The sequence below is a fragment of the Salvelinus namaycush genome, chromosome 9 (genome assembly GCF_016432855.1).
Source record: "Salvelinus namaycush isolate Seneca chromosome 9, SaNama_1.0, whole genome shotgun sequence".
NCBI lineage: Eukaryota > Metazoa > Chordata > Actinopteri > Salmoniformes > Salmonidae > Salvelinus > Salvelinus namaycush.
Window position 1 is genome coordinate 47,049 of NC_052315.1, and position 25,591 is coordinate 72,639.

Here is a 25,591-nt window from a genome sequence, read left to right on the forward strand (position 1 = left end):
AAACAAGTGAGTTGGGAGAAATTACTTTTGTAATTTAGTTGCCTAATAATTCGGCACACATATTCCCCTGAGACAGACATATTCCCCTGAGACAGACATATTCCCCTGAGACAGACATATTCCCCTGAGACAGACATATTCCCCTGAGACAGACATATTCCCCTGAGACAGACATATTCCCCTGAGACAGACATATTCCCCTGAGACAGACATATTCCCCTGAGACAGACATATTCCCCTGAGACAGACATATTCCCCTGAGACAGACATATTCCCCTGAGACAGACAAAACTCACTTTTCCATTGTTAAACATTCAGGTTTAACAATAATTGTGCACTTCGGTGTATATAAATGAGCAAATAGTTAAACTTTTTTTTGTCTTTGTCATTATGGAGTATTATGTGTAGATTGAGAAGGAGAAAACGATGTAATACATTGTAGAATAAGGCTGTAACCTAACAATTATGTGGAAAAAGTGAAGGGGTCTGAATACTTAAGGCACTGTATTAATGTAACTAGAATATAAACTGAGTGTACAAAACATTAGAAACAACTGCTCTTCCCATGACAGACTGACCAGGTGAATCCAGGTAAAAAAAACATATTGATGTCACATTCACCTCAATGTAGTTGAAGGGGAGGAGACAATGCTTAAAAATCCTTCTTTAACCTGAAACAATTGAGACATGGATTGTGTGCCATTCAGAGGGTGAATGGGCAAGACTAAATATTTAAGTGCCTTTGAACGGGGATATGGTAGTAGGTACCAGGTTCACCAGTTTGAGTGTGTCAAGAACTGCAACGCTGCTGGGTTTTTCACACTCAACAGTCTCCTGTGTATATCAAGAATGGTCCAATGGACATCCAGTCAACTTAACAACTGTGGGAAGCATTGTAGTCAACATGGACCAGCATCCCTGTGGAACGCTTTCAACACCTTGTAGAGTCCCGACGAATTGAGGCTGTTCTGACGGCAACTCAATATTAGGATGTTTTGTACACACACACACACACACACACACACACACGTATACATATATACGTACATAGATACATATACACACATATATACACACACACATACATATATGCACACACACACACACACGTATACATATATACGCACATAGATACATATACACACATATATACACACACACACACGTATACATATATACGCACATAGATACATATACACACATATATACACACACACATACATATATACACACACACACACGTATACATATATACGCACATAGATACATATACACACATATATACGCATGTATGTATAAATGTACACGTATGTATGTATATATGTATATACACACACATATTATATATATAGTACTACAGACTGTACTACAGTAGTACTGTATTCTGCTGAACAAGAGGAAATGTGGACTAGGCTACTATTTATGAGATTTATAGTAGAGGAATAATATTTATTAAAAAGCAAGACATATGCCATAGACTTAATAGAGTCCCACAGTGGCAGTGTCATAATACCCATAAATCCTAGTGGTCAAACAGGGAAATGGTTCCAATCGTTTTTCCACCATACATTTTTCCCATATGGGATTTTAGAAACCCTTAAAATAAGGGCTGTGTTTCGTGTAGGCTTACTCTGGCGTGATGTTTTGATAATCGTGGAAATCTCTCTAGGACAGGGTGATTTATCAATATATTCACATTTAACTACTCTCAGATTACAAAACGCTAATCAGCATCAAAGTAGACGTCATGCAAAACTACAAATCCCTGCACGTCACCTCTAGCTGACAGCTTTGCTAACAGGTATTGTGTCAATGTAAAACTTGCACAAGCCAAATTTAGCCAATGTATTCATTACTACATTTAGCTAACATTAAATAGTTAATCCAGAGATTCTTTGCCTCGATTCGGTTGTCTCGTCCAGATCATCAAGGCATTTGTTGTTCTTTATGATAGCCACATTAGTAGCTATTGTAATTAGCATTTCATTTTAAATCAAATCAATTTATATAGCCCTTCTTACATCAGCTGATATCTCAAAGTGCTGTACAGAAACCCAGCCTAAAACCCCAAACAGCAAGCAATGCAGGTGTAGAAGCACGGTGGCTAGGAAAAACTCCAGAGAAAGGCCAAAACCTAGGAAGAAACCTAGAGAGGAACCAGGCTATGAGGGGTGGCCAGTCCTCTTCTGGCTGTGCCGGGTGGAGATTATAACAGAACGTGGCCAAGATGTTCAAATGTTCATAAATGATCAGCATGGTCAAATAATAATAAGGGGGTAAATACATGCCAATATATTGATTAAAGTCACCTTGTCCTAAAGAGATTTACACGTTTATCAAAACATCTCGCCAGTACAGCCTACAACCAGTGGAGGCTCCTCAGAGGAGGAAGGGGAGGACCATCCTCCTCAGTGAATTATATAAAAAAATTGTAAAACATCATCAAGAAAAATAATTGATTAAAACACAGTTTTGCAATGAAGGTTTACAGTAGCCTCAATAGTACTCTGTAGGGTAGCACCATGGTGTACCCAGTCCAGTCAAAACTGTTCGCTGCTCTGGCACCCCAATGGTGGAACAAACTCCCTCACGACGCCAGGTCAGCGGAGTCAATCACCACCTTCGGGAGACACCCGAAACCCCACCTCTTTAAGGAATACCTAGGATAGGATAAAGTAATCCTTCTAACCCCCCCCCCCCCCCCCTTAAAAGATCTAGATGCACTATTGTAAAGTGGCTGTTCCACTGGATATCATAAGGTGAATGCACCAATTTGTAAGTCGCTCTGGATAAGAGCGTCTGCTAAATGACTTAAATGTAAATGTAATGTAAATGTGTAGCCAGAGGACAGCTAGCTTCCCTCCTGTTATGTAATGAAGGTCTACAGTAGCCTCAACAGCACTCTGTAGGGCAGCACCATGGTGTAGCCAGAGGACAGCTAGCTTCCATCCTCCTCTGTGTACATTGACTTCAATACAAAACCTAGGAGGCTCTTGGTTCTCACCCCCTTCCATAGACTTACAGAGTTATGACAACTTCCGGAGAACGTCCTTCAACCTACCAGAGCTCTTGCAGCATGAACTGACATGTTGTCCACCCAATCAAAGGATCAGAGAATTAATCTAGTACTGAAAGCATAAGCTACAGCTAGTTAGCGCTGCAGTGCATAAAATGTGGTGAGTAGTTGACTCCGAGAGAAAGGCAATATTTGAACAGTTTTCCACAAATACATTTGTTCTTAGTTTCACTTAGCTAGTAAATGTAGCTGGCTAGTTTAGTTACTCAAACACCCGGCTCAAACAGAGGGATGCTATGTTGGCTAGCTGGCTATGATTATCCAACACAACACTGGACCTCAAGTCAAGGTAAGCTTTAGGTATTATTCATTTATTACCACCGGGGCCGCCAGTCTAACTGATTACTGACTAAACACTGTAACGTTACTGCATGATTGTAGTGGGTTTACTAACCGGGGCCGCCGGTCTAACTGATTACTGACTATACACTAACGTTACTGCATGATTGTAGTGGGTTTACTAACACATTAGTTATATTAGCTAAGTTGACTAGGACGTTACTTTAGCTAATATGGGGACAACGATGCAGGCCGTGTGTAGCGGTTATGACATGGTTTGGCTTGGAAAGGTTTTTCCGCTTGGTCACATACAGCTGATGTGTTGTTCATTTGAAGTCCACAAGCGAAGGGAAAAGGTGAGAGGAGGAGAGTGCATTGAGGTTAGAATGAATACAACGTGGCTGCTATGAAAGTGAACTGGGTTTATGCGTGATCAGGGATGTATTCATTCTGCCGATTCTGTTGAAAAACCTTTCTTTAAAACGGAAGCGAACAAAACGGGGATAAAATACATGAATTTGTCCAATAGAAACTCTTGTTTGCAACTGTTGGACTAATGATTACACTCTAGATCAGCTAGATGCAGGCAGGAGTGTGCAAGGCGGTATTGAATGTGTAACTGTCTGTCCATGTGTCACTGTCATCTCAAATTATTCTCACAACCTGCGTGCACCTACATTGAAAACTCATTCATAGGCTAGGTTGTAGCAACCTCATGATGGGTACAGGAGAAATCACAGTATCATGCAGTAACCTAAACCTATCCATGTTACATTGAGCTGGGTGAATATGAATGACAGTAACCTAAACCTATCACTGTTACATTGAGCTGGGTGAATATGAATATGAATGACAGTAACCTAAACCTATCACTGTTACATTGAGCTGGGTGAATATGAATATTAATGACAGTAACCTAAACCTATCACTGTTACATTGAACTGGGTGAATATGAATATGAATGACAGTAACCTAAACCTATCACTGTTACATTGAACTGGGTGAATATGAATGACAGTAACCTAAACCTATCACTGTTACATTGAGCTGGGTGAATATGAATATTAATGACAGTAACCTAAACCTATCACTGTTACATTGAACTGGGTGAATATGAATGACAGTAACCTAAACCTATCACTGTTACATTGAGCTGGGTGAATATGAATGACTGTAACCTAAACCTATCACTGTTACATTGAACTGGGTGAATATGAATGACAGTAACCTAAACCTATCACTGTTACATTGAACTGGGTGAATATGAATGACAGTAACCTAAACCTATCACTGTTACATTGAGCTGGGTGAATATGAATGACAGTAACCTAAACCTATCACTGTTACATTGAACTGGGTGAATATGAATGACTGTAACCTAAACCTATCACTGTTACATTGAACTGGGTGAATATGAATGACAGTAACCTAAACCTGTCACTGTTACATTGAACTGGGTGAATATGAATGACAGTAACCTAAACCTATCACTGTTACATTGAACTGGGTGAATATGAATGACTGTAACCTAAACCTATCACTGTTACATTGAACTGGGTGAATATGAATGACAGTAACCTAAACCTATCACTGTTACATTGAACTGGGTGAATATGAATGACAGTAACCTAAACCTATCACTGTTACATTGAACTGGGTGAATATGAATGACAGTAACCTAAACCTGTCACTGTTACATTGAACTGGGTGAATATGAATGACAGTAGCCTAAACCTATCACTGTTACATTGAACTGGGTGAATATGAATGACAGTAACCTAAACCTATCACTGTTACATTGAACTGGGTGAATATGAATGACAGTAACCTAAACCTATCACTGTTACATTGAACTGGGTGAATATGAATGACAGTAACCTAAACCTATCACTGTTACATTGAGCTGGGTGAATATGAATGACTGTAACCTAAACCTATCACTGTTACATTGAACTGGGTGAATATGAATGACAGTAACCTAAACCTATCACTGTTACATTGAGCTGGGTGAATATGAATGACAGTAACCTAAACCTATCACTGTTACATTGAACTGGGTGAATATGAATGACAGTAACCTAAACCTATCACTGTTACATTGAGCTGGGTGAATATGAATGACAGTAACCTAAACCTATCACTGTTACATTGAACTGGGTGAATATGAATGACTGTAACCTAAACCTATCACTGTTACATTGAACTGGGTGAATATGAATGACAGTAACCTAAACCTATCACTGTTACATTGAACTGGGTGAATATGAATGACAGTAACCTAAACCTATCACTGTTACATTGAGCTGGGTGAATATGAATGACTGTAACCTAAACCTATCCATGTTACATTGAGCTGGGTGAATATGAATGACTGTAACCTAAACCTATCACTGTTACATTGAACTGGGTGAATATGAATGACAGTAACCTAAACCTATCACTGTTACATTGAGCTGGGTGAATATGAATGACAGTAACCTAAACCTATCACTGTTACATTGAGCTGGGTGAATATGAATGACAGTCATCCAATATGCTGTAATAGAAATACGGCCACGAAACACAGCCCTTATTTTACATGTTTCTATGGGAAAATGAATGGTGGAAAAACGATTGGAACCATTTCCCTGTTTGACTGCCAGGCTTTATGGGTATTATGACTCATACTGTGTTACTCTAAGGTATTTCACAACTTTTACACCATTAGTGAAAAGTGAATATATTATACTGTAAATCTCATATCGATATATTCTATACATGTGGCATTTTCCAGCAATATCATAAAAGGGTTAAGGTTAAGGGTTACGGTTAAGGGTTACAATGGAAGATACCCATGTGTTTTCTGTAGAGCTACAACACAAAGTTGCCTTGATATAAAAACTGCCTTCATATAACACAGTACATATTCCAGTTTACTTTCCTAACAGTTTAAAAAACATTTCTTTTTCTAAAGAACATAGCTACAGAGGTTTCTCTCTCTCATTTCTGTTCTTAAGTCTCTCTGTTTTCCTTCAATACCAAAAGCTAAAAACAGAAATACATACTGTATTATAAATAGTTAGACACAGTTAAAATGTTCTAAGTCAGTCTGGTCCAGTTGTTCTCTACTATCTATTCTAAAACCTTAAGATGTTCCTCTGTTTTACATTTCTGAAAGGTGCTGTATGTTAGGAGTGGCTCCTGTCTGAGTTCTCCGTCTCGCCCTCTGAGATGGCCTGCATGGGGGCTGGGTACTGCCTGCTGCGGCTGCTGTATGTTAGGAGTGGCTCCTGTCTGAGTTCTCCGTCTCGCCCTCTGAGATGGCCTGCATGGGGGCTGGGTACTGCCTGCTGCGGCTGCTGTATGTTAGGAGTGGCTCCTGTCTGAGTTCTCCGTCTCGCCCTCTGAGATGGCCTGCATGGGGGCTGGGTACTGCCTGCTGCGGCTGCTGTATGTTAGGAGTGGCTCCTGTCTGAGTTCTCCGTCTCGCCCTCTGAGATGGCCTGCATGGGGGCTGGGTACTGCCTGCTGCGGCTGCTGTATGTTAGGAGTGGCTCCTGTCTGAGTTCTCCGTCTCGCCCTCTGAGATGGCCTGCATGGGGGCTGGGTACTGCCTGCTGCGGCTGCTGTAACGGCTGCTGGTGGGTGGAGGAGGGATGCGGGATCGGTTCTGTCTGGGACAGGCTGAAGTGGACAGGCCTTTAGGAGAGAAGCCCTCTGTGAAGGGGCTGGGGAGCTTCTCCGTGCCTGGCGGGGGGGAGAGGGGCTTCTCAGCAAGGGGGTCTCCAGGGGCATTGGGGCCGATGGGGCTCTTCAAGATCTCTGTGGCTGACATGCGATAGCTGGAATCTGACCGGCTGCCTTTCTTCAGGAGTAAAAGTTTAAACTCCTCGTGGGAGGTGCTGGACTTCTTCAGGCTGCGGTAGATGGGCCCCGGGGCCTTCTGGGGGCCCGTGGGGGTGGTTGGGGTGCTGGGGTTCACCAGAGAAGTCACAGTGTTGCCAGGTGGGGTGACTGGGGTACAAGGTGAGGTGCTCCCAGACGCAGCACACAGACGGCTCTGGGCACTTAACTCTCCAGAATCCTTCCTACCTAGAACTTTCCTCCTGGATCTATGAAGGACAGTGGAACAGTGGTTAGGACTGGGTGTAACAGAAACAGTAGTTAGGACTGGGTGTAACAGAACAGTGGTTAGGACTGGGTGTAACAGAAACAGTGGTTAGGACTGGGTGTAACAGAAACAGTGGTTAGGACTGGGTGTAACAGAAACAGTGGTTAGGACTGGGTGTAACAGAACAGTAGTTAGGACTGGGTGTAACAGAACAGTAGTTAGGACTGGGTGTAACAGAACAGTAGTTAGGACTGGGTGTAACAGAACAGTAGTTAGGACTGGGTGTAACAGAACAGTAGTTAGGACTGGGTGTAACAGAACAGTAGTTAGGACTGGGTGTAACAGAACAGTAGTTAGGACTGGGTGTAACAGAACAGTAGTTAGGACTGGGTGTAACAGAACAGTAGTTAGGACTGGGTGTAACAGAACAGTGGTTAGGACTGGGTGTAACAGAACAGTAGTTAGGACTGGGTGTAACAGAACAGTAGTTAGGACTGGGTGTAACAGAACAGTAGTTAGGACTGGGTGTAACAGAACAGTGGTTAGGACTGGGTGTAACAGAACAGTAGTTAGGACTGGGTGTAACAGAACAGTAGTTAGGACTGGGTGTAACTGAACAGTAGTTAGGACTGGGTGTAACAGAACAGTAGTTAGGACTGGGTGTAACAGAACAGTAGTTAGGACTGGGTGTAACAGAACAGTAGTTAGGACTGGGTGTAACAGTTAGGGGGTTATGGATAACAGAACAGGGGTTATGGATAACAGAACGGGGGTTAGGGTTATGGATAACAGAACTGGGGTTATGGATAACAGAACAGGGGTTATGGATAACAGAACAGGGGTTATGGATAACAGAACTGGGGTTATGGATAACAGAACAGGGGTTATGGATAACAGAACAGGGGTTATGGATAACAGAACGGGGGTTAGGGTTATGGATAACAGAACAGGGGTTATGGATAACAGAACAGGGGTTATGGATAACAGAACTGGGGTTATGGATAACAGAACAGGGGTTATGGATAACAGAACAGGGGTTATGGATAACAGAACAGGGGTTATGGATAACAGAACTGGGGTTATGGATAACAGAACTGGGGTTATGGATAACAGAACAGGGGTTATGGATAACAGAACAGGGGTTATGGATAACAGAACGGGGGTTAGGGTTATGGATAACAGAACAGGGGTTATGGATAACAGAACAGGGGTTATGGATAACAGAACTGGGGTTATGGATAACAGAACAGGGGTTATGGATAACAGAACAGGGGTTATGGATAACAGAACAGGGGTTATGGATAACAGAACAGGGGTTATGGATAACAGAACAGGGGTTATGGATAACAGAACAGGGGTTATGGATAACAGAACTGGGGTTATGGATAACAGAACAGGGGTTATGGATAACAGAACAGGGGTTATGGATAACAGAACTGGGGTTATGGATAACAGAACTGGGGTTATGGATAACAGAACAGGGGTTATGGATAACAGAACAGGGGTTATGGATAACAGAACTGGGGTTATGGATAACAGAACAGGGGTTATGGATAACAGAACAGGGGTTATGGATAACAGAACTGGGGTTATGGATAACAGAACTGGGGTTATGGATAACAGAACAGGGGTTATGGATAACAGAACTGGGGTTATGGATAACAGAACTGGGGTTATGGATAACAGAACAGGGGTTATGGATAACAGAACTGGGGTTATGGATAACAGAACTGGGGTTATGGATAACAGAACAGGGGTTATGGATAACAGAACAGGGGCTATGGATAACAGAACAGGGGTTATGGATAACAGAACAGGGGTTATGGATAACAGAACAGGGGTTATGGATAACAGAACAGGGGCTATGGATAACAGAACAGGGGTTATGGATAACAGAACAGGGGTTATGGATAACAGAACAGGGGTTATGGATAACAGAACAGGGGTTATGGATAACAGAACAGGGGTTATGGATAACAGAACTGGGGTTATGGATAACAGAACAGGGGTTATGGATAACAGAACAGGGGTTATGGATAACAGAACAGGGGTTATGGATAACAGAACTGGGGTTATGGATAACAGGATTACATTTGTAAAAGTTAGAGCGCCTGTGTTTCTTTCTGGCAAAACAAGGTTATTAGCTTAGTGACCAGAAATCACCTGTGTATCACCAGAAACCCACCTGTGTATCATGGCAAACAGCTCCTCTGTAGTGCAAGCCTTGGTGGGCGACAGGAAGACCTCACCCTCAGCCTTGGTCTCCTCACTCAGAGGAAAGATAGAGTTGTCACTGGGTCTGGAATCTGGAAAACAGGGTGGGGTTAATGTACAAGACAAAGCTTCATTTGGTTTAAAGGCACCTCACAATCCTTAATTTAAGCTAGCGTCTAGACTATTTTAAAAAGATTTCTAGTCAATGACAGCAACAGTTGAACAGCTGTCTTATGTTTCAACTTTACTGCAGTAGCCCTGCTCTGTGTTTGGGAAGTCGGGGGCAGTCTCTGCGTACGGGGTAGTCTGGGGCAGTCTCTGCGTACGGAGTAGTCTGGGGCAGTCTCTGCGTACGGGGTAGTCTGGGGCAGTCTCTGCGTATGGGGTAGTCTGGGGCAGTCTCTGCGTACGGGGTAGTCTGGGGCAGTCTCTGCGTACGGGGTAGTCTGGGGCAGTCTCTGCGTACGGGGTAGTCTGGGGCAGTCTCTGCGTACGGGGTAGTCTGGGGCAGTCTCTGCGTACGGGGTAGTCTGGGGCAGTCTCTGGGGGTAGTGTGTTTCTGGGGGTAGTGTGTTTCTGGGGGTAGTGTGTTTCTGGGGGTAGTGTCTGGGGGTAGTGTGTTTCTGGGGGAAGTGTCTGGGGGTAGTGTGTTTCTGGGGGTAGTGTCTGGGGGTAGTGTGTTTCTGGGGGAAGTGTCTGGGGGTAGTGTGTTTCTGGGGGTAGTGTGTTTCTGGGGGTAGTGTGTTTCTGGGGGTAGTGTGTTTCTGGGGGTAGTGTCTGGGGGTAGTGTGTGTCTGGGGGTAGTGTCTGGGGGAAGTGTGTTTCTGGGGGAAGTGTCTGGGGGTAGTGTGTTTCTGGGGGTAGTGTGTTTCTGGGGGTAGTGTCTGGGGGTAGTGTCTGGGGGTAGTGTGTTTCTGGGGGTAGTGTCTGGGGGTAGTGCGTTTCTGGGGGTAGTGTCTGGAGGTAGTGTGTTTCTGGGGGTAGTGTCTGGGGGTAGTGTCTGGGGGTAGTGTCTGGGGGTAGTGTGTGTCTGGGGGTAGTGTCTGGGGGTAGTGTGTGTCTGGGGGTAGTGTGTTTCTGGGGGTAGTGTGTTTCTGGGGGTAGTGTCTGGGGGTAGTGTCTGGGGGTAGTGTCTGGGGGTAGTGTGTGTCTGGGGGTAGTGTGTGTCTGGGGGTAGTGTCTGGGGGTAGTGTGTGTCTGGGGGTAGTGTGTTTCTGGGGGTAGTGTCTGGGGGTAGTGTGTTTCTGGGGGTAGTGTCTGGGGGTAGTGTGTTTCTGGGGGTAGTGTCTGGGGGTAGTTTCTGGGGGTAGTGTCTGGGGGTAGTGTCTGGGGGTAGTGTCTGGGGGTAGTGTGTGTCTGGGGGTAGTGTGTGTCTGGGGGTAGTGTCTGGGGGTAGTGTCTGGGGGTAGTGTGTGTCTGGGGGTAGTGTCTGGGGGTAGTGTGTTTCTGGGGGTAGTGTCTGGGGGTAGTTTCTGGGGGTAGTGTCTGGGGGTAGTGTGTTTCTGGGGGTAGTGTCTGGGGGTAGTGTCTGGGGGTAGTGTGTGTCGGGGGGTAGTGTCTGGGGGTAGTGTGTGGGGGTAGTGTGTTTCTGGGGGTAGTGTCTGGGGGTAGTGTCTGGGGGTAGTGTGTTTCTGGGGGTAGTGTGTGGGGGTAGTGTGTGTGTGTCTGGGGGAAGTGTGTGTGTGTCTGGGGGTAGTGTCTGGGGGTAGTGTGTTTCTGGGGGTAGTGTGTTTCTGGGGTGACCCTGGTGTGGAGGTGGACCCTTCCTCTACTCCCTGCTGCTATCCTGAGAGACACTAATGGTTGGAACTCCTGAAGACTTACACTCCTCTTCTCTGCCAGCCACATCTCTGATTGGATAAGCTTGCAATGTTTCAGACTGATCACTTTTAACAGGCACTTTGTCTAGACTCTCTGATGTTGTGGCTAAGCTGTGCTGACCAGGAAACATCGAAAGGTCTTCAGGTCTTGGGAGTTCAGATGGCTCAGGTGGTAGTGGTCGGTACTGTTCTTCCTCCAGACTGCTGCTACTCCCAGGGAATAGAGCTTTCTGTTCCTCTACCTCCTGACCTGGGGTCACTCTTGTGATCTCAGCCCCCCTCTGGCAGACCTCCTGGTCTAGCAGGGACTGCTGGTCTGTAAGCGGCTGGTGTTGGTCTAGGAGAGGCTGGTGTTGGTCTCTGATGGTATGGTCCTCTTCTGCCAGTGTCTCCTGGTCTGGTAGTCTCTCCTGGTCTGGTAGTCTCTCCTGGTCTGGTAGTCTCTCCTGGTCTGTCAGTGTTTGGTCTACAGGCTGTCTGAAGGTGGTGGTACTCCACTGGGCTTCAGCAGGGTGTCTGTCCTGCCTGTACCTCACGCTACTGTGACCTGCTGGGTCCCTAGCAACAGGGCCTTCACTGGGGGCCAACAGTGACTCACAGTACTGTTGAGAGGGGGGAACCTGGGAGTTGTAGGCTGGATGCTTCCTGGTTGTAGACTCAGGGGACCTGCTGCTGGAAGGGGGGCTGATGTTCACAGTGGGACTCTTGGGTCTGGTGGCAACATCTGGGCCGGGCCGGTCAGGGCTCCCCTCTCCTTGCTTCCCCACAGACCTCAGCTGGACTGAGTGCAACACGGTGGGGGTGATGGTCATGGGAAGACTGCTGGAGGTCTCGGTTGCCGCTCTGGCCTCAGCCCTGGCCTCAGCTGCTGCCGTCTGCTTGCTTTGCTGCAGGAGGTAGAGCTGGTTCCTGTGGCCTGGGGGCTTGGTAGAGACTGGAGGAGGGCTGGTAGGGTTAGCGCTGTGAAGGGCACGGAGGTCCTGGTGGCTGGGGGGGATGACTGGCAGCTCCAGATCTCTGGTGGTGACGGACAGAGATGACTTCCTCTCTGGAATCTTTGGCTTCCTCTTCTGATTGGTGGGTGACAGGGGACTGGGGAAGAAGGCGCAGGGAAAGGAAGAGGTGGGGGTGCCGGATTGGCTGGAGTAGCCACTAGATGGTGACACTAAGCAGGCCAGCCTCTCTGGAGAGGACATCTTGAAGTCCCCTTCTACTGAGGGCAGAGAGGACATCTTGAAGTCCCCTTCTACTGAGGGCAGGGAGGACATCTTGAAGTCCCCTTCTACTGAGGGCAGGGAGGACATCTTGAAGTCCCCTTCTACTGATGGCAGTGAGGGGGTGGAGCCTGACTGGGAGGTCTGGGACTCTGAACACTCCTGAGACTTTATGCATTCTATAACAGTTGTACCGGTAGCAGTGGAGGAGTTAGACAGAGAGCGATAGGGGTCAGTGTTTGACTTCAAGTCATTCACAAGCCAGAGATCTGCATAGTCTGACTGGACAGCTCCCTCATCTTTATATGAGCCTCTGTCAGAGGAACCAAACAGGCCGGAGCCCGGCATCTCCTCGGTGTCCTCCATCCGCCAGGTCTCGAGGGCCGCTAGGGGCTCCAGAGGGTCTTGCTCCAACCCTAACCCCCCCAGGCCCCCCTCCCCTCCCAGAACAGGGTCCTCCAGGTGGCCCAGAGCAGGGTCGGGGTGAGGGAGGTTAGGGTGGCCCAGGGAGCCCTCTAGGTCTAGCTGTAACCTCCTCTCTCTGGAACACGACTTTCTTTGCTGCCCACTGCGGTTCTTTGGTTCGGTGTCGTCAGGAGAATTTCCCCCCCCGCTGATCTTTCTTAGTGAGGAGCTGCGTCTGGGGGCAGAGGGCTTGGCCTTAGGTTTCCTCAATGTCAGACAGCGTCTCCCCAGAGTCATGTGCTCCTGTTCACAGTCAGAGTAGTTATACATGAAGCTCTTGCTCCCTTTCAGACCACAGTCAAAGTGCATGGAGGTGTAGTATCCTTCATTGTCTATGGAGTAGTATGACACAGTGTCAGCCTTCTCAGAAGGAGGCTTGTCTGTAGTGAAGCTCTCACAGGTAGCCATGCTGGTAAAGCTGGGGTACCCCAGACTCCCCTCCCCCTCTCTGGAGCGCTCAGGGCTGAAGTCATGGAGCCTGGCGTCAGGGTGGGGGTAACTCCACTCCCCATCACTAGCCGTGCTGACCCCTGCATCGTCCAGCTGCCGGTCGGTCTGGTATGGGTCCAGGATGAGGATGGGGGCAGGGTCATCTGTAGCGTGGGGGACGGTGTTCAGCGACAGCTCCGAGTCACAGTGGGAGGAGCCAGTGAGCTGGGGGGAGGCCGCCGTGGGGAGGGTCTCAGAGGTGTGGGAAGGGCATGTTGAGCTGCTGCCGCTCCAGTTCCCACTAGAAGATTGGTGGTCGTCTTTATGGTCCATCTGACACCCTACAACCTGCCTGGTGGATGTAGAGTGGAGCGGACTGGAGAAGGTATCTGAGCTGGAGGACATCTCACAGCTCCCCATTTCAACCTTCCGGGGGAGGCGGGATTGGCTCCTGTCAAGCCAGGGGCTGCCAGTGCGCTGCTGGTACTTCAGGCTGGCCAGAGGGTGGTCCGGCTGGGACTGGTCATCTGCACTTTCCTCCCCCTTCTCCTTCAGCTCCCCCAACCCAGACAGGAAGTCATCAGTCTCGGAGGGAGACAGCTCCTCTTCCTCCTCCTCACTGTGGTGGTGAACCTCAATCAGTCTCCTCCCATCCCTTGGCTGGCTGCGTGACCGCAGGCGTACCCCCAGCGAAGAGGAGAACATGGCGTTGTTGCGCTCCGAAGTGTCCAGTAGAGAGGAGATGTTTCCGGTGGAGAGGGACAGCGGGACGGGGGTGGAGCTGACCCCCTGCTGACCACGCTGGTACTGGACCCTCCAGTGGGACGGCGTGCAGACCAGGAAGTCTTCAGTCTGGCAGCCAGAGTCCTTCTTGGTGTTCAGACGACTGCACAGGTCCTCGCTACAGAGAGCAGTGTTGCATCGGACAACCACTGTCCTCCCTCTGGCGCCCGGAGACTCATCAGAATCTGGAGGAGGAGAGGGTCAGAATTATAAACAGGAAGAGGGGTCAGGGTCCGACGCAGGAGGAGACACCGGGTCAGAGACACAGGAAGACAGGGTCAGAGTTAGACACAGGAGGAGACACCGGGTCAGAGACACAGGAAGACAGGGTCAGAGTTAGACACAGGAGGAGACACCGGGTCAGAGTCAGACACAGGAGGAGACACCGGGTCAGAGTCAGACACAGGAGGAGACACCGGGTCAGAGTCAGACACAGGAGGAGACACCGGGTCAGAGTCAGACACAGGAGGAGACACCGAGTCAGGGTCAGACGCAGGAGGAGACACCGAGTCAGGGTCAGACGCAGGAGGAGACACCGGGTCAGGGTCAGACGCAGGAGGAGACACCGGGTCAGGGTCAGACGCAGGAGGAGACACCGGGTCAGGGTCAGACGCAGGAGGAGACACCGGGTCAGGGTCAGACGCAGGAGGAGACACCGGGTCAGGGTCAGACGCAGGAGGAGACACCGGGTCAGAGTCAGACACAGGAGGAGACACCGGGTCAGGGTCAGACGCAGGAGGAGACACCGGGTCAGAGTCAGACACAGGAGGAGACACCGGGTCAGAGTCAGACACAGGAGGAGACACCGGGTCAGAGTCAGACACAGGAGGAGACACCGGGTCAGAGACACAGGAAGACAGGAGGAGACACCGGGTCAGAGACAGACGCAGGAGGAGACACCGGGTCAGAGACACAGGAAGACAGGAGGAGAGGGTCAGAGTTAGACGCAGGAGGAGACACCGGGTCAGAGACACAGGAAGACAGGAGGAGACACCGGGTCAGTCAGATGCAGGAGGAGACACTGGGTCAGAGACACAGGAAGACAGGAGGAGACACCGGGTCAGAGTCAGACGCAGGAGGAGACACTGGGTCAGAGACACAGGAAGACAGGAGGAGAGGGTCAGAGTTAGACACAGGAAGACAGGAGGAGACACCGGGTCAGAGTTAGACGCAGGAGGAGACACCGGGTCAGAGTCAGACGCAGGAGGAGAGGGTCAGAGTTATAAACAGGAGACGACAACACCGGGTCAGAGACAGACGCAGCAGGAGACACCGGGTCAGAGTTATAAACAGGAGACGACGACACCGGGTCAGAGACAGACGCAGCAGGAGACACCGGGTCAGAGTTATAAACAGGAGACGACGACACCGGGTCAGAGACAGACGCAGCAGGAGACACCGGGTCAGAGACAGACGCAGGAGGAGACACCGGGTCAGAGTCAGACGCAGGAGGAGTCACCGGGTCAGAGTCAAACGCAGGAGGAGAGGGTCAGAGTTATAAACAGGAGACGACGACACCGGGTCAGAGACAGACGCAGCAGGAGACACCGGGTCAGAGACAGACGCAGGAGGAGACACCGGGTCAGAGTCAGACGCAGGAGGAGTCACCGGGTCAGAGTCAAACGCAGGAGGAGAGGGTCAGAGTTATAAACAGGAGACGACGACACCGGGTCAGAGACAGACGCAGCAGGAGACACCGGGTCAGAGACAGACGCAGGAGGAGACACCGGGTCAGAGTCAGACGCAGGAGGAGACACCGGGTCAGAGACAGACGCAGGAGGAGACACCGGGTCAGAGTTATAAACAGGAGACGACGACACCGGGTCAGAGTCAGACGCAGGAAAAGTCACCGGGTCAGAGACAGACGCAGGAAGAGACACCGGAAGACAGGGTCAGAATTAGACAGGAGGAGAGGGTCAGAGTTAGACACAGGAAGACAGGAGGAGACACCGGGTCAGAGTTAGACACAGGAAGACAGGGTCAGAATTAGACAGGAGGAGAGGGTCAGAGTGAGACACAGGAAGACAGGGTCAGAATTAGACAGGAGGAGAGGGTCAGAGTTAGACACAGGAAGACAGGAGGAGACACCGGGTCAGAGTTAGACACAGGAAGACAGGGTCAGAATTAGACAGGAGGAGAGGGTCAGAGTGAGACACAGGAAGACAGGAGGAGACACCGGGTCAGAGTTAGACACAGGAAGACAGGGTCAGAATTAGACAGGAGGAGAGGGTCAGAGTTAGACACAGGAAGACAGGGTCAGAATTAGACAGGAGGAGAGGGTCAGAGTTAGACACAGGAAGACAGGGTCAGAATTAGACAGGAGGAGAGGGTCAGAGTGAGACACAGGAAGACAGGAGGAGACACCGGGTCAGAGTTAGACACAGGAAGACAGGGTCAGAATTAGACAGGAGGAGAGGGTCAGAGTTAGACACAGGAAGACAGGGTCAGAATTAGACAGGAGGAGAGGGTCAGAGTTAGACACAGGAAGACAGGGTCAGAATTAGACAGGAGGAGAGGGTCAGAGTGAGACACAGGAAGACAGGAGGAGACACCGGGTCAGAGTTAGACACAGGAAGACAGGGTCAGAATTAGACAGGAGGAGAGGGTCAGAGTTAGACACAGGAAGACAGGAGGAGAGGGTCAGAGTTAGACACAGGAAGACAGGGTCAGAATTAGACAGGAGGAGAGGGTCAGAGTTAGACACAGGAAGACAGGGTCAGAATTAGACAGGAGGAGAGGGTCAGAGTGAGACACAGGAAGACAGGAGGAGACACCGGGTCAGAGTTAGACACAGGAAGACAGGGTCAGAATTAGACAGGAGGAGAGGGTCAGAGTTAGACACAGGAAGACAGGGTCAGAATTAGACAGGAGGAGAGGGTCAGAGTGAGACACAGGAAGACAGGAGGAGACACCGGGTCAGAGTTAGACACAGGAAGACAGGGTCAGAATTAGACAGGAGGAGAGGGTCAGAGTTAGACACAGGAAGACAGGGTCAGAATTAGACAGGAGGAGAGAGTCAGAGTGAGACAGGAGGCCAGACTGAATTTACAAACGCACCCAAAATGGTTATTTGCATAGTGGAGTCTTTTGTTAAGACATGTAGCTAGCTAAAAAAATTAACCATAATCCCAACTCATGACGTTACTACCCTGCATGAATCTGCAGGTAGCTAACCAATATCTGAAAACGTAGCTAGCTAGACTATCTTATACATCATTCATGGATAGACGCATCTCCTGTCGGATGCCATGGTTGCCCTTAGTTTGAAGATGTAATCCAGAGACAGGTGTTTTCTCCACCTCCTTATCTATCAGACTCGAATTCCACTGATTTCAAAACTGAGTCCTCCAGAAAGTGGAAAGCAATACTCATGCAGTTTTACTACGCAATACATTTTTTTAACACATTACCTAGACATACTGACCAGCTCAAATAGACAGAAGCGTGCGATATGGCAAAACAATCCAAACTCAATCATGGCTAGTGGGAAGGTTGCTCCCTTTTTCTGTGGCTAAACCAACTAGGCTCGTAATTTTACAATTTTATTCGCATTTACAGATAGCATACAAGTTTGTTATTAAGGCAAATGTTTGAGAAGGCATTTCTGACCAAAAAAAGCATTTTGATTAAAAAGAGCTGTTCAGGCGGCTCTCCTGTGAAGCAGTGACCTGCAACATACAGCTTCCTGAAACAGGTCACGTGTGCTGAAGACAATCAGAAAGGGTCTTTAACCTTAACCTTTAGCATTATAAAGTCAACAGCAAAATGTCAGATAAAACAGTTAGACAAATCCGGCTGTTAAACGTTTCTATAGTAAAGGCTTTACAATGTTGTTTCATTAGAACAGATTGGTATTACTTCTCATGTATGTTGTTGACACTGCTCCAAACAGGCAGATAACATGATATTGTAATCTAACAGCACCTGTTTGTCATGCAACAGTATCTCTTGCACTTTCGACAAGGATTTTACATGAGGCCTAACATGAGGGTCACATGACACATTGCATTCAGAAAGTACTCAGACTAGACTTTTCCACATTTTGTTAAGTTACAGCCTTACCCCCCCCCCCCCCCCCTCATCAATCTATACATAATGAGAATAAAAAACAGGTTTAGACATTTTTGCTAAAATATATATAATGAAATATCACGTTTACATAAGTATTCAGACCTTTTACTCAGTACTTTGTGGAAACACCTTTGGCAGTGATTACAGCCTCGAGTCTTCTTGGGTATGATGCTACAAGCTTGGCACACCTGTATTTGGGGAGTTTCTCCCATTCTTCTCTGCAGATCCGCTCAAACTCCGTCAGGTTGGATGGGGAGCGTCGCTGCACAGATATTTTCAGTTGTGTCCAGATATGTTCGATCTGGTTCAAGTCCGGGCTCTGGCTGGGCCACTCAGGACATTCAGAGACTTGTCCCGAAGCCACCCCTGCGTTGTCTTGGCTGTGTGCTGAGGGTCGTTGTCCTGTTGGAAGGTTAACCTTCGCCACAGTCTGAGGTCCTGAGCGCTCTGGAGCAGGTTTTCATCAAGGATCTCTGTACTTTTACTGAGGAGTGGCTTCGGTCTGGCCACTCAACCATAAAGGCCTGATTGGTGGAGTGCTGCAGAGATGGTTGTCCTTCTGGAAGGTTCTCCCATCTTCACAGAGAAACTCTAGAGCCCTGTCAGAGTGACCATCAGGTTCTTGTTCACCTCCCTAACCAAGGCCCTTCTCCCCTGAATGCTCAATTTGGCCGGACGGCCAGCTCTAGGAAGAGTCTTGGTGGTTCCAAACTTCTTCCATTTAAGAATGATGGAGGCCACTGTGTTCTTAGGGACCTTCAATGCTGCCGAAAAGTTTTGGTACCCTTCCCCAGATCTGTGCCTCGACACAATCCAGTCTCGGGGCTCTATGGACAATTCATTCGACCTCATGGCTTGGTTTTTGTCTGACATGTATTGTCAACTGTGGGGCCTTTATATAAACAGGTGTGTGCCTTTCATGTCCAATCAATTGAATTTTCCACAGGTGGACTCCAATCAAGTTGTGGAAACATCTCAAGGATGATTAATTGAAACAGGATGCACCTGAGCTCAAATACGAGTCTCATAGCGAAGGGTCTGAATACTGTAAATCAGGTCTCTTTTATATATATATATATATATGCAAAAAGATTCTAAAGACCTGTTTTCGCTTTGTCATTATGCTGTTTTGTGTGTTGATTGCTGAGGAAAACATTTATTTGATCAATTTTAGAATAAGGCTGTGACAAAACAAAATGTGGAACAAGCCAACGGTCTGAATAATTTCCACTGTGTGTCTAAAATACTTCTATCCACTAGACTAATAAATCATCAAAATGTTCCTTTCGATTATTTAATTAACCTATATTATGTTATTTTAGGTTATCCCTTTGGAGCACATGCAAAAGCGATTTGGAGTTGTTGAACAGGGGTGACAAAATGTTTTATAATTTAATTGGAATGAACTGAATGATGATGAAGAAGGTGATTTAGAACAATAGTGTAAGAATTGCTATTTCCTGCGTGCACACTCATAAAAATCTACTTTTGTTTCTACTTTTTCAGAAGAAGCTGTAACTGGTCCGTAGCTTATTACTTACTAAAACTGATGTTACACTAAGATTTAACAGTTTTAGTAAGGTTTCAATTCTAAGAGAAACGAAAATGGTCTGTTATATTCCATTATATTCTTAAAATATATGTCTGCTAAAATAACAAGTTAATGGCGCAGCCATATAACCTTGGCTACTAAGCACAGATAAATAAAAAGAGGTTTCACATATTTCCCAGACCAGAGCTATTTAATGTATGTGTTTATGTATTACATTTCCTTGTGGAATGTTACCGAAGAGATAACAACAATAGAAAGACAGAATGGAGTGGCAGAGAGTCAGGCAGAATGGAGTGGCAGAGAGTCAGGCAGAATGGAGTGGTAGAGAGTCAGGCAGAATGGAGTGGCAGAGAGTCAGGCAGAATGGAGTGGCAGAGAGTCAGACAGAATGGAGTGGCAGAGAGTCAGGCAGAATGGAGTGGCAGAGAGTCAGGCAGAATGGAGTGGCAGAGAGTCAGGCAGAATGGAGTGGCAGAGAGTCAGGCAGAATGGAGCGGCAGAGAGTCAGGCAGAATGGAGCGGCAGAGAGTCAGGCTGAATGGAGCGGCAGAGAGTCAGGCAGAATGGAGCGGCAGAGAGTCAGGCAGAATGGAGTGGTAGAGAGTCAGGCAGAATGGAGTGGTAGAGAGTCAGGCAGAATGGAGTGGCAGAGAGTCAGGCAGAATGGAGGGGTAGAGAGTCAGGCAGAATGGAGTGGGAGAGAGTCAGGCAGAATGGAGAGGCAGAGAGTCAGGCAGAATGGAGGGGTATAGAGTCAGGCAGAATGGAGTGGTAGAGAGTCAGGCAGAATGGAGTGGCAGAGAGTCAGGCAGAATGGAGAGGCAGAGAGTCAGGCAGAATGGAGTGGCAGAGAGTCAGGCAGAATGGAGTGGCAGAGAGTCAGGTAGAATGGAGTGGCAGAGAGTCAGGCAGAATGGAGTGGCAGAGAGTCAGGCAGAATGGAGTGGCAGAGAGTCAGGTGTAGAATGGAGTGGCAGAGAGTCAGACAGAATGGAGTGGTAGAGAGTCAGGCAGAATGGAGGTGTAGAGAGTCAGGCAGAATGGAGTGGCAGAGAGTCAGGCAGAATGGAGTGGTAGAGAGTCAGGCAGAATGGAGTGGCAGAGAGTCAGGTGTAGAATGGAGTGGCAGAGAGTCAGACAGAATGGAGTGGTAGAGAGTCAGGCAGAATGGAGGTGTAGAGAGTCAGGCAGAATGGAGTGGCAGAGAGTCAGGCAGAATGGAGTGGTAGAGAGTCAGGCAGAATGGAGCGGTAGAGAGTCAGGCAGAATGGAGTGGCAGAGAGTCAGGTTTAGAATGGAGTGGCAGAGAGTCAGACAGAATGGAGTGGTAGAGAGTCAGGCAGAATGGAGTGGTAGAGAGTCAGGCAGAATGGAGTGGTAGAGAGTCAGGCAGAATGGAGTGGTAGAGAGTCAGGCAAAATGGAGTGGCAGAGAGTCAGGCAGAATGGAGTGGTAGAGAGTCAGGCAGAATGGAGTGGTAGAGAGTCAGGCAGAATGGAGTGGCAGAGAGTCAGGCAGAATGGAGGGGTAGAGAGTCAGGCAGAATGGAGTGGGAGAGAGTCAGGCAGAATGGAGAGGCAGAGAGTCAGGCAGAATGGAGGGGTAGAGAGTCAGGCAGAATGGAGTGGTAGAGAGTCAGGCAGAATGGAGTGGCAGAGAGTCAGGCAGAATGGAGAGGCAGAGAGTCAGGCAGAATGGAGTGGCAGAGAGTCAGGCAGAATGGAGTGGCAGAGAGTCAGGCAGAATGGAGTGGCAGAGAGTCAGGCAGAATGGAGTGGCAGAGAGTCAGGCAGAATGGAGTGGCAGAGAGTCAGGTGTAGAATGGAGTGGCAGAGAGTCAGACAGAATGGAGTGGTAGAGAGTCAGGCAGAATGGAGGTGTAGAGAGTCAGGCAGAATGGAGTGGCAGAGAGTCAGGCAGAATGGAGTGGTAGAGAGTCAGGCAGAATGGAGTGGTAGAGAGTCAGGCAGAATGGAGTGGTAGAGAGTCAGGCAGAATGGAGTGGTAGAGAGTCAGGCAGAATGGAGTGGCAGAGAGTCAGGCAGAATGGAGCGGTAGAGAGTCAGGCAGAATGGAGCGGCAGAGAGTCAGGCAGAATGGATCGGCAGAGAGCCAGGCAGAATGGAGTGGCAGAGAGTCAGGCAGAATGGAGTGGCAGAGAGTCAGGCAGAATGGAGTGGCAGAGAGTCAGGTTTAGAATGGAGTGGCAGAGAGTCAGACAGAATGGAGTGGCAGAGAGTCAGACAGAATGGAGTGGTAGAGAGTCAGGCAGAATGGAGTGGTAGAGAGTCAGGCAGAATGGAGTGGTAGAGAGTCAGGCAGAATGGAGTGGTAGAGAGTCAGGCAAAATGGAGTGGCAGAGAGTCAGGCAGAATGGAGTGGTAGAGAGTCAGGCAGAATGGAGTGGTAGAGAGTCAGGCAGAATGGAGCGGTAGAGAGTCAGGCAGAATGGAGTGGCAGAGAGTCAGGCAGAATGGAGTGGCAGAGAGTCAGGCAGAATGGAGTGGTAGAGAGTAAGGCAGAATGGAGTGGCAGAGAGTCAGGCAGAATGGAGTGGCAGAGAGTAAGGCAGAATGGAGTGGCAGAGAGTCAGGCAGAATGGAGTGGCAGAGAGTCAGGCAGAATGGAGTGGCAGAGAGTCAGGCAGAATGGAGTGGCAGAGAGTCAGGCAGAATGGAGTGGCAGAGAGTCAGGTGTAGAATGGAGTGGCAGAGAGTCAGGCAGAATGGAGTGGTAGAGAGTCAGGCAGAATGGAGTGGTAGAGAGTCAGGCAGAATGGCATGGCAGAGAGTCAGGCAGAATGGAGGGGTAGAGAGTCAGGCAGAATGGAGTGGCAGAGAGTCAGGCAGAATGGAGTGGTAGAGAGTCAGGCAGAATGGAGTGGTAGAGAGTCAGGCTGAATGGAGTGGCAGAGAGTCAGGCAGAATGGAGTGGCAGAGAGTCAGGTTTAGAATGGAGTGGCAGAGAGTCAGACAGAATGGAGTGGTAGAGAGTCAGGCAGAATGGAGTGGTAGAGAGTCAGGCAGAATGGAGTGGTAGAGAGTCAGGCAGAATGGAGTGGTAGAGAGTCAGGCAAAATGGAGTGGCAGAGAGTCAGGCAGAATGGAGTGGTAGAGAGTCAGGCAGAATGGAGTGGTAGAGAGTCAGGCAGAATGGAGTGGCAGAGAGGCAGGCAGAATGGAGGGGTAGAGAGTCAGGCAGAATGGAGTGGGAGAGAGTCAGGCAGAATGGAGAGGCAGAGAGTCAGGCAGAATGGAGGGGTAGAGAGTCAGGCAGAATGGAGTGGTAGAGAGTCAGGCAGAATGGAGTGGCAGAGAGTCAGGCAGAATGGAGAGGCAGAGAGTCAGGCAGAATGGAGTGGCAGAGAGTCAGGCAGAATGGAGTGGTAGAGAGTCAGGCAGAATGGAGTGGCAGAGAGTCAGGCAGAATGGAGTGGCAGAGAGTCAGGCAGAATGGAGTGGTAGAGAGTAAGGCAGAATGGAGTGGCAGAGAGTCAGGCAGAATGGAGTGGCAGAGAGTCAGGCAGAATGGAGTGGCAGAGAGTCAGGCAGATAGGCGTGGCAGAGAGTCAGCAGAATGGAGTGGCAGAGAGTCATGTGTAGAATGGAGTGGCAGAGAGTCAGGCAGAATGGAGTGGTAGAGAGTCAGCAGAATGGAGTGGTAGAGAGTCAGCAGAATGGCATGCGTAGAGAGTCAGGCAGAATGGAGTGGTAGAGAGTCAGGCAGAATGGAGTGGCAGAGAGTCAGGCAGAATGGAGTGGAGAGAGTCAGGCAGAATGGAGTGGAGAGAGTCAGGCAGAATGGAGTGGTAGAGAGTCAGGCAGAATGGAGGATAAGTGCAAGAGAGTCAGGCAGAATGGAGTGGCAGAGAGTCAGGCAGAATGGAGTGGTAGAGAGTCAGGCTAGAATGGAGTGGCTAGAGAGTCAGGCAGAATGCTTGAGTGGCTAGAGAGTCAGGCAGAATGGAGTGGTAGAGAGTCAGGCAGAATGGAGTGGCAGAGAGTCAGGCAGAATGGAGTGGTAGAGAGTCAGGCAGAATGGAGTGGCAGAGAGTCAGGCAGAATGGAGTGGCAGAGGAGTCAGGCAGAATGGAGTGGTAGAGAGTCAGCAGATGGAGTGTAGAGAGTCAGGCAGAATCGGAGTGGTAGAGAGTCAGGCAGAATGGAGTGGTAGAGGAGTCAGGCAGAATGGAGTGGCAGAGAGTATGACAGAATGGAGTGGTAGAGAGTCAGGCAGAATGGAGTGGTAGAGAGTCAGGCAAATGGAGGTAGAGAGTCAGGCAGAATGGAGTGGCAGAGAGTCAGGCAGAATGGAGTGGCAGAGAGTCAGGCAGATGGAGTGGTAGAGAGTCAGGCAGAATGGAGTGGTAGAGAGTCAGGCAGAAAATGGAGTGGCAAGAGATCATGCAGAAGGAGCTGGTAGAGAGTCAGGCAGAATGGAGGGGCAGAGAGTCGCTAGATGAGTGGGCAGAGAGTCAGCAGACATGAGTGGCGATGAGAGTCATCAGAATGGAGTGGTAGAGAGATCAGGCAGAATGGAGTGGTGAGAGTCAGGCAGAATGGATGGTAGAGAGTCAGGAAAATGAGAGTGGCTGAGAGTCAGCGCAATGGAGTGGCAAGAGTCAGGCAAAGGAGTAAGATAGCGATGGTGGTAGAGATTCAGGCAGTGGAGCGGTAGAGAGGTCAGGCAGAATGTGGAGTGCAGAATTCAGGCAGAATGGAGTGCAGAGAGTCAGGAGATGGAGTGATAGAGAGTAGGCAGAATGGAGTTGGCAGAGAGTCAGGCAGAATGGAGTGGCAGAGAGTGAGTAATGGGCAGACGGCCAGCAGATGGAGTGGCAGAGAGTCATGCAGAAATGGAGGCCGAGGTCGGCCAGAATGTGTGGCAGAGAGTCAGGCAGAATGGAGTGGCAGAAGGTCAGGCTAAATGGGGGCAGGGTGGCAGGATGGAGAGTAGATCAGGCAGAATGGTGGTAAGAGCAGGGCAGAATGTGCAGTGGATGAGAGTCATGCAGAATGGCGGGGTAGAGAGTACAGGCAGAATGGAGTTAGAGATCGGCTATGAGGGTAGATCAAGGCGAGATGGTAGGTCGGTGAGGAGTGGCAGAGAGTCAGGCATTGGAGTGGCAGAGATAGGTAGATTGGATGAGAGTAGCAATATGGCTAGAGAGTGGTAATAATCGGGTGCAGTAGAGTGTAGGACAACTAATGGAGTGGCTAGAGAGTCAGGCAGAATGGGCAGTGTAGAGAGTCAGCAGAATGTGAGTGGCAGAGAGTCAGGCAGAAATGGAGTGGTACGATAGAGTCACTAGAGAATGGAGTGGTGAGAGTCACTGCAGAATGGCGTGGCAGAGAGCCAAGGCGAATGTGGGAAGTCAGGGATATTAGAGTCGCAGTGGGCAGGAGAGTAGGAATGGTAGAGTAGGAGATGGATAGAGCAGGCAGAATGGAGTGGCAGAGTCCATGAAATGGAAACAGGTAGGGGAGCGAGCGCAGCGGTGCGAGAGGGTGGGTCTCAAGGAGCTTGCCCGTCTTCTTAGTACTTGTATAGGGTCCTTCGACGATTCGCTTGCCCGTCGTTTTTTTATTTGGCTATATT

At 48.8% G+C, this 25,591-nt stretch overlaps 1 protein-coding gene across 1 annotated transcript in view; it reads right to left on the reverse strand.

Annotated features, from left to right (window-relative positions):
* Positions 1-6,010: 6,010 nt before the first annotated feature.
* The window catches only part of LOC120053568 (Nance-Horan syndrome protein-like), a 23,945-nt gene continuing 4,364 nt past the window's right edge, over positions 6,011-25,591 (reverse strand). The window contains exons 2-4 of the mRNA XM_039000699.1: positions 11,484-14,555; positions 9,631-9,751; positions 6,011-7,446 (exon numbers count right to left, since the gene is read on the reverse strand). Of these exons, the coding sequence (XP_038856627.1) occupies positions 6,879-7,446; positions 9,631-9,751; positions 11,484-14,555 (3,761 nt within the window). The 3' untranslated portion in view covers positions 6,011-6,878. The remainder of the gene's footprint in view (positions 7,447-9,630; positions 9,752-11,483; positions 14,556-25,591) is intronic.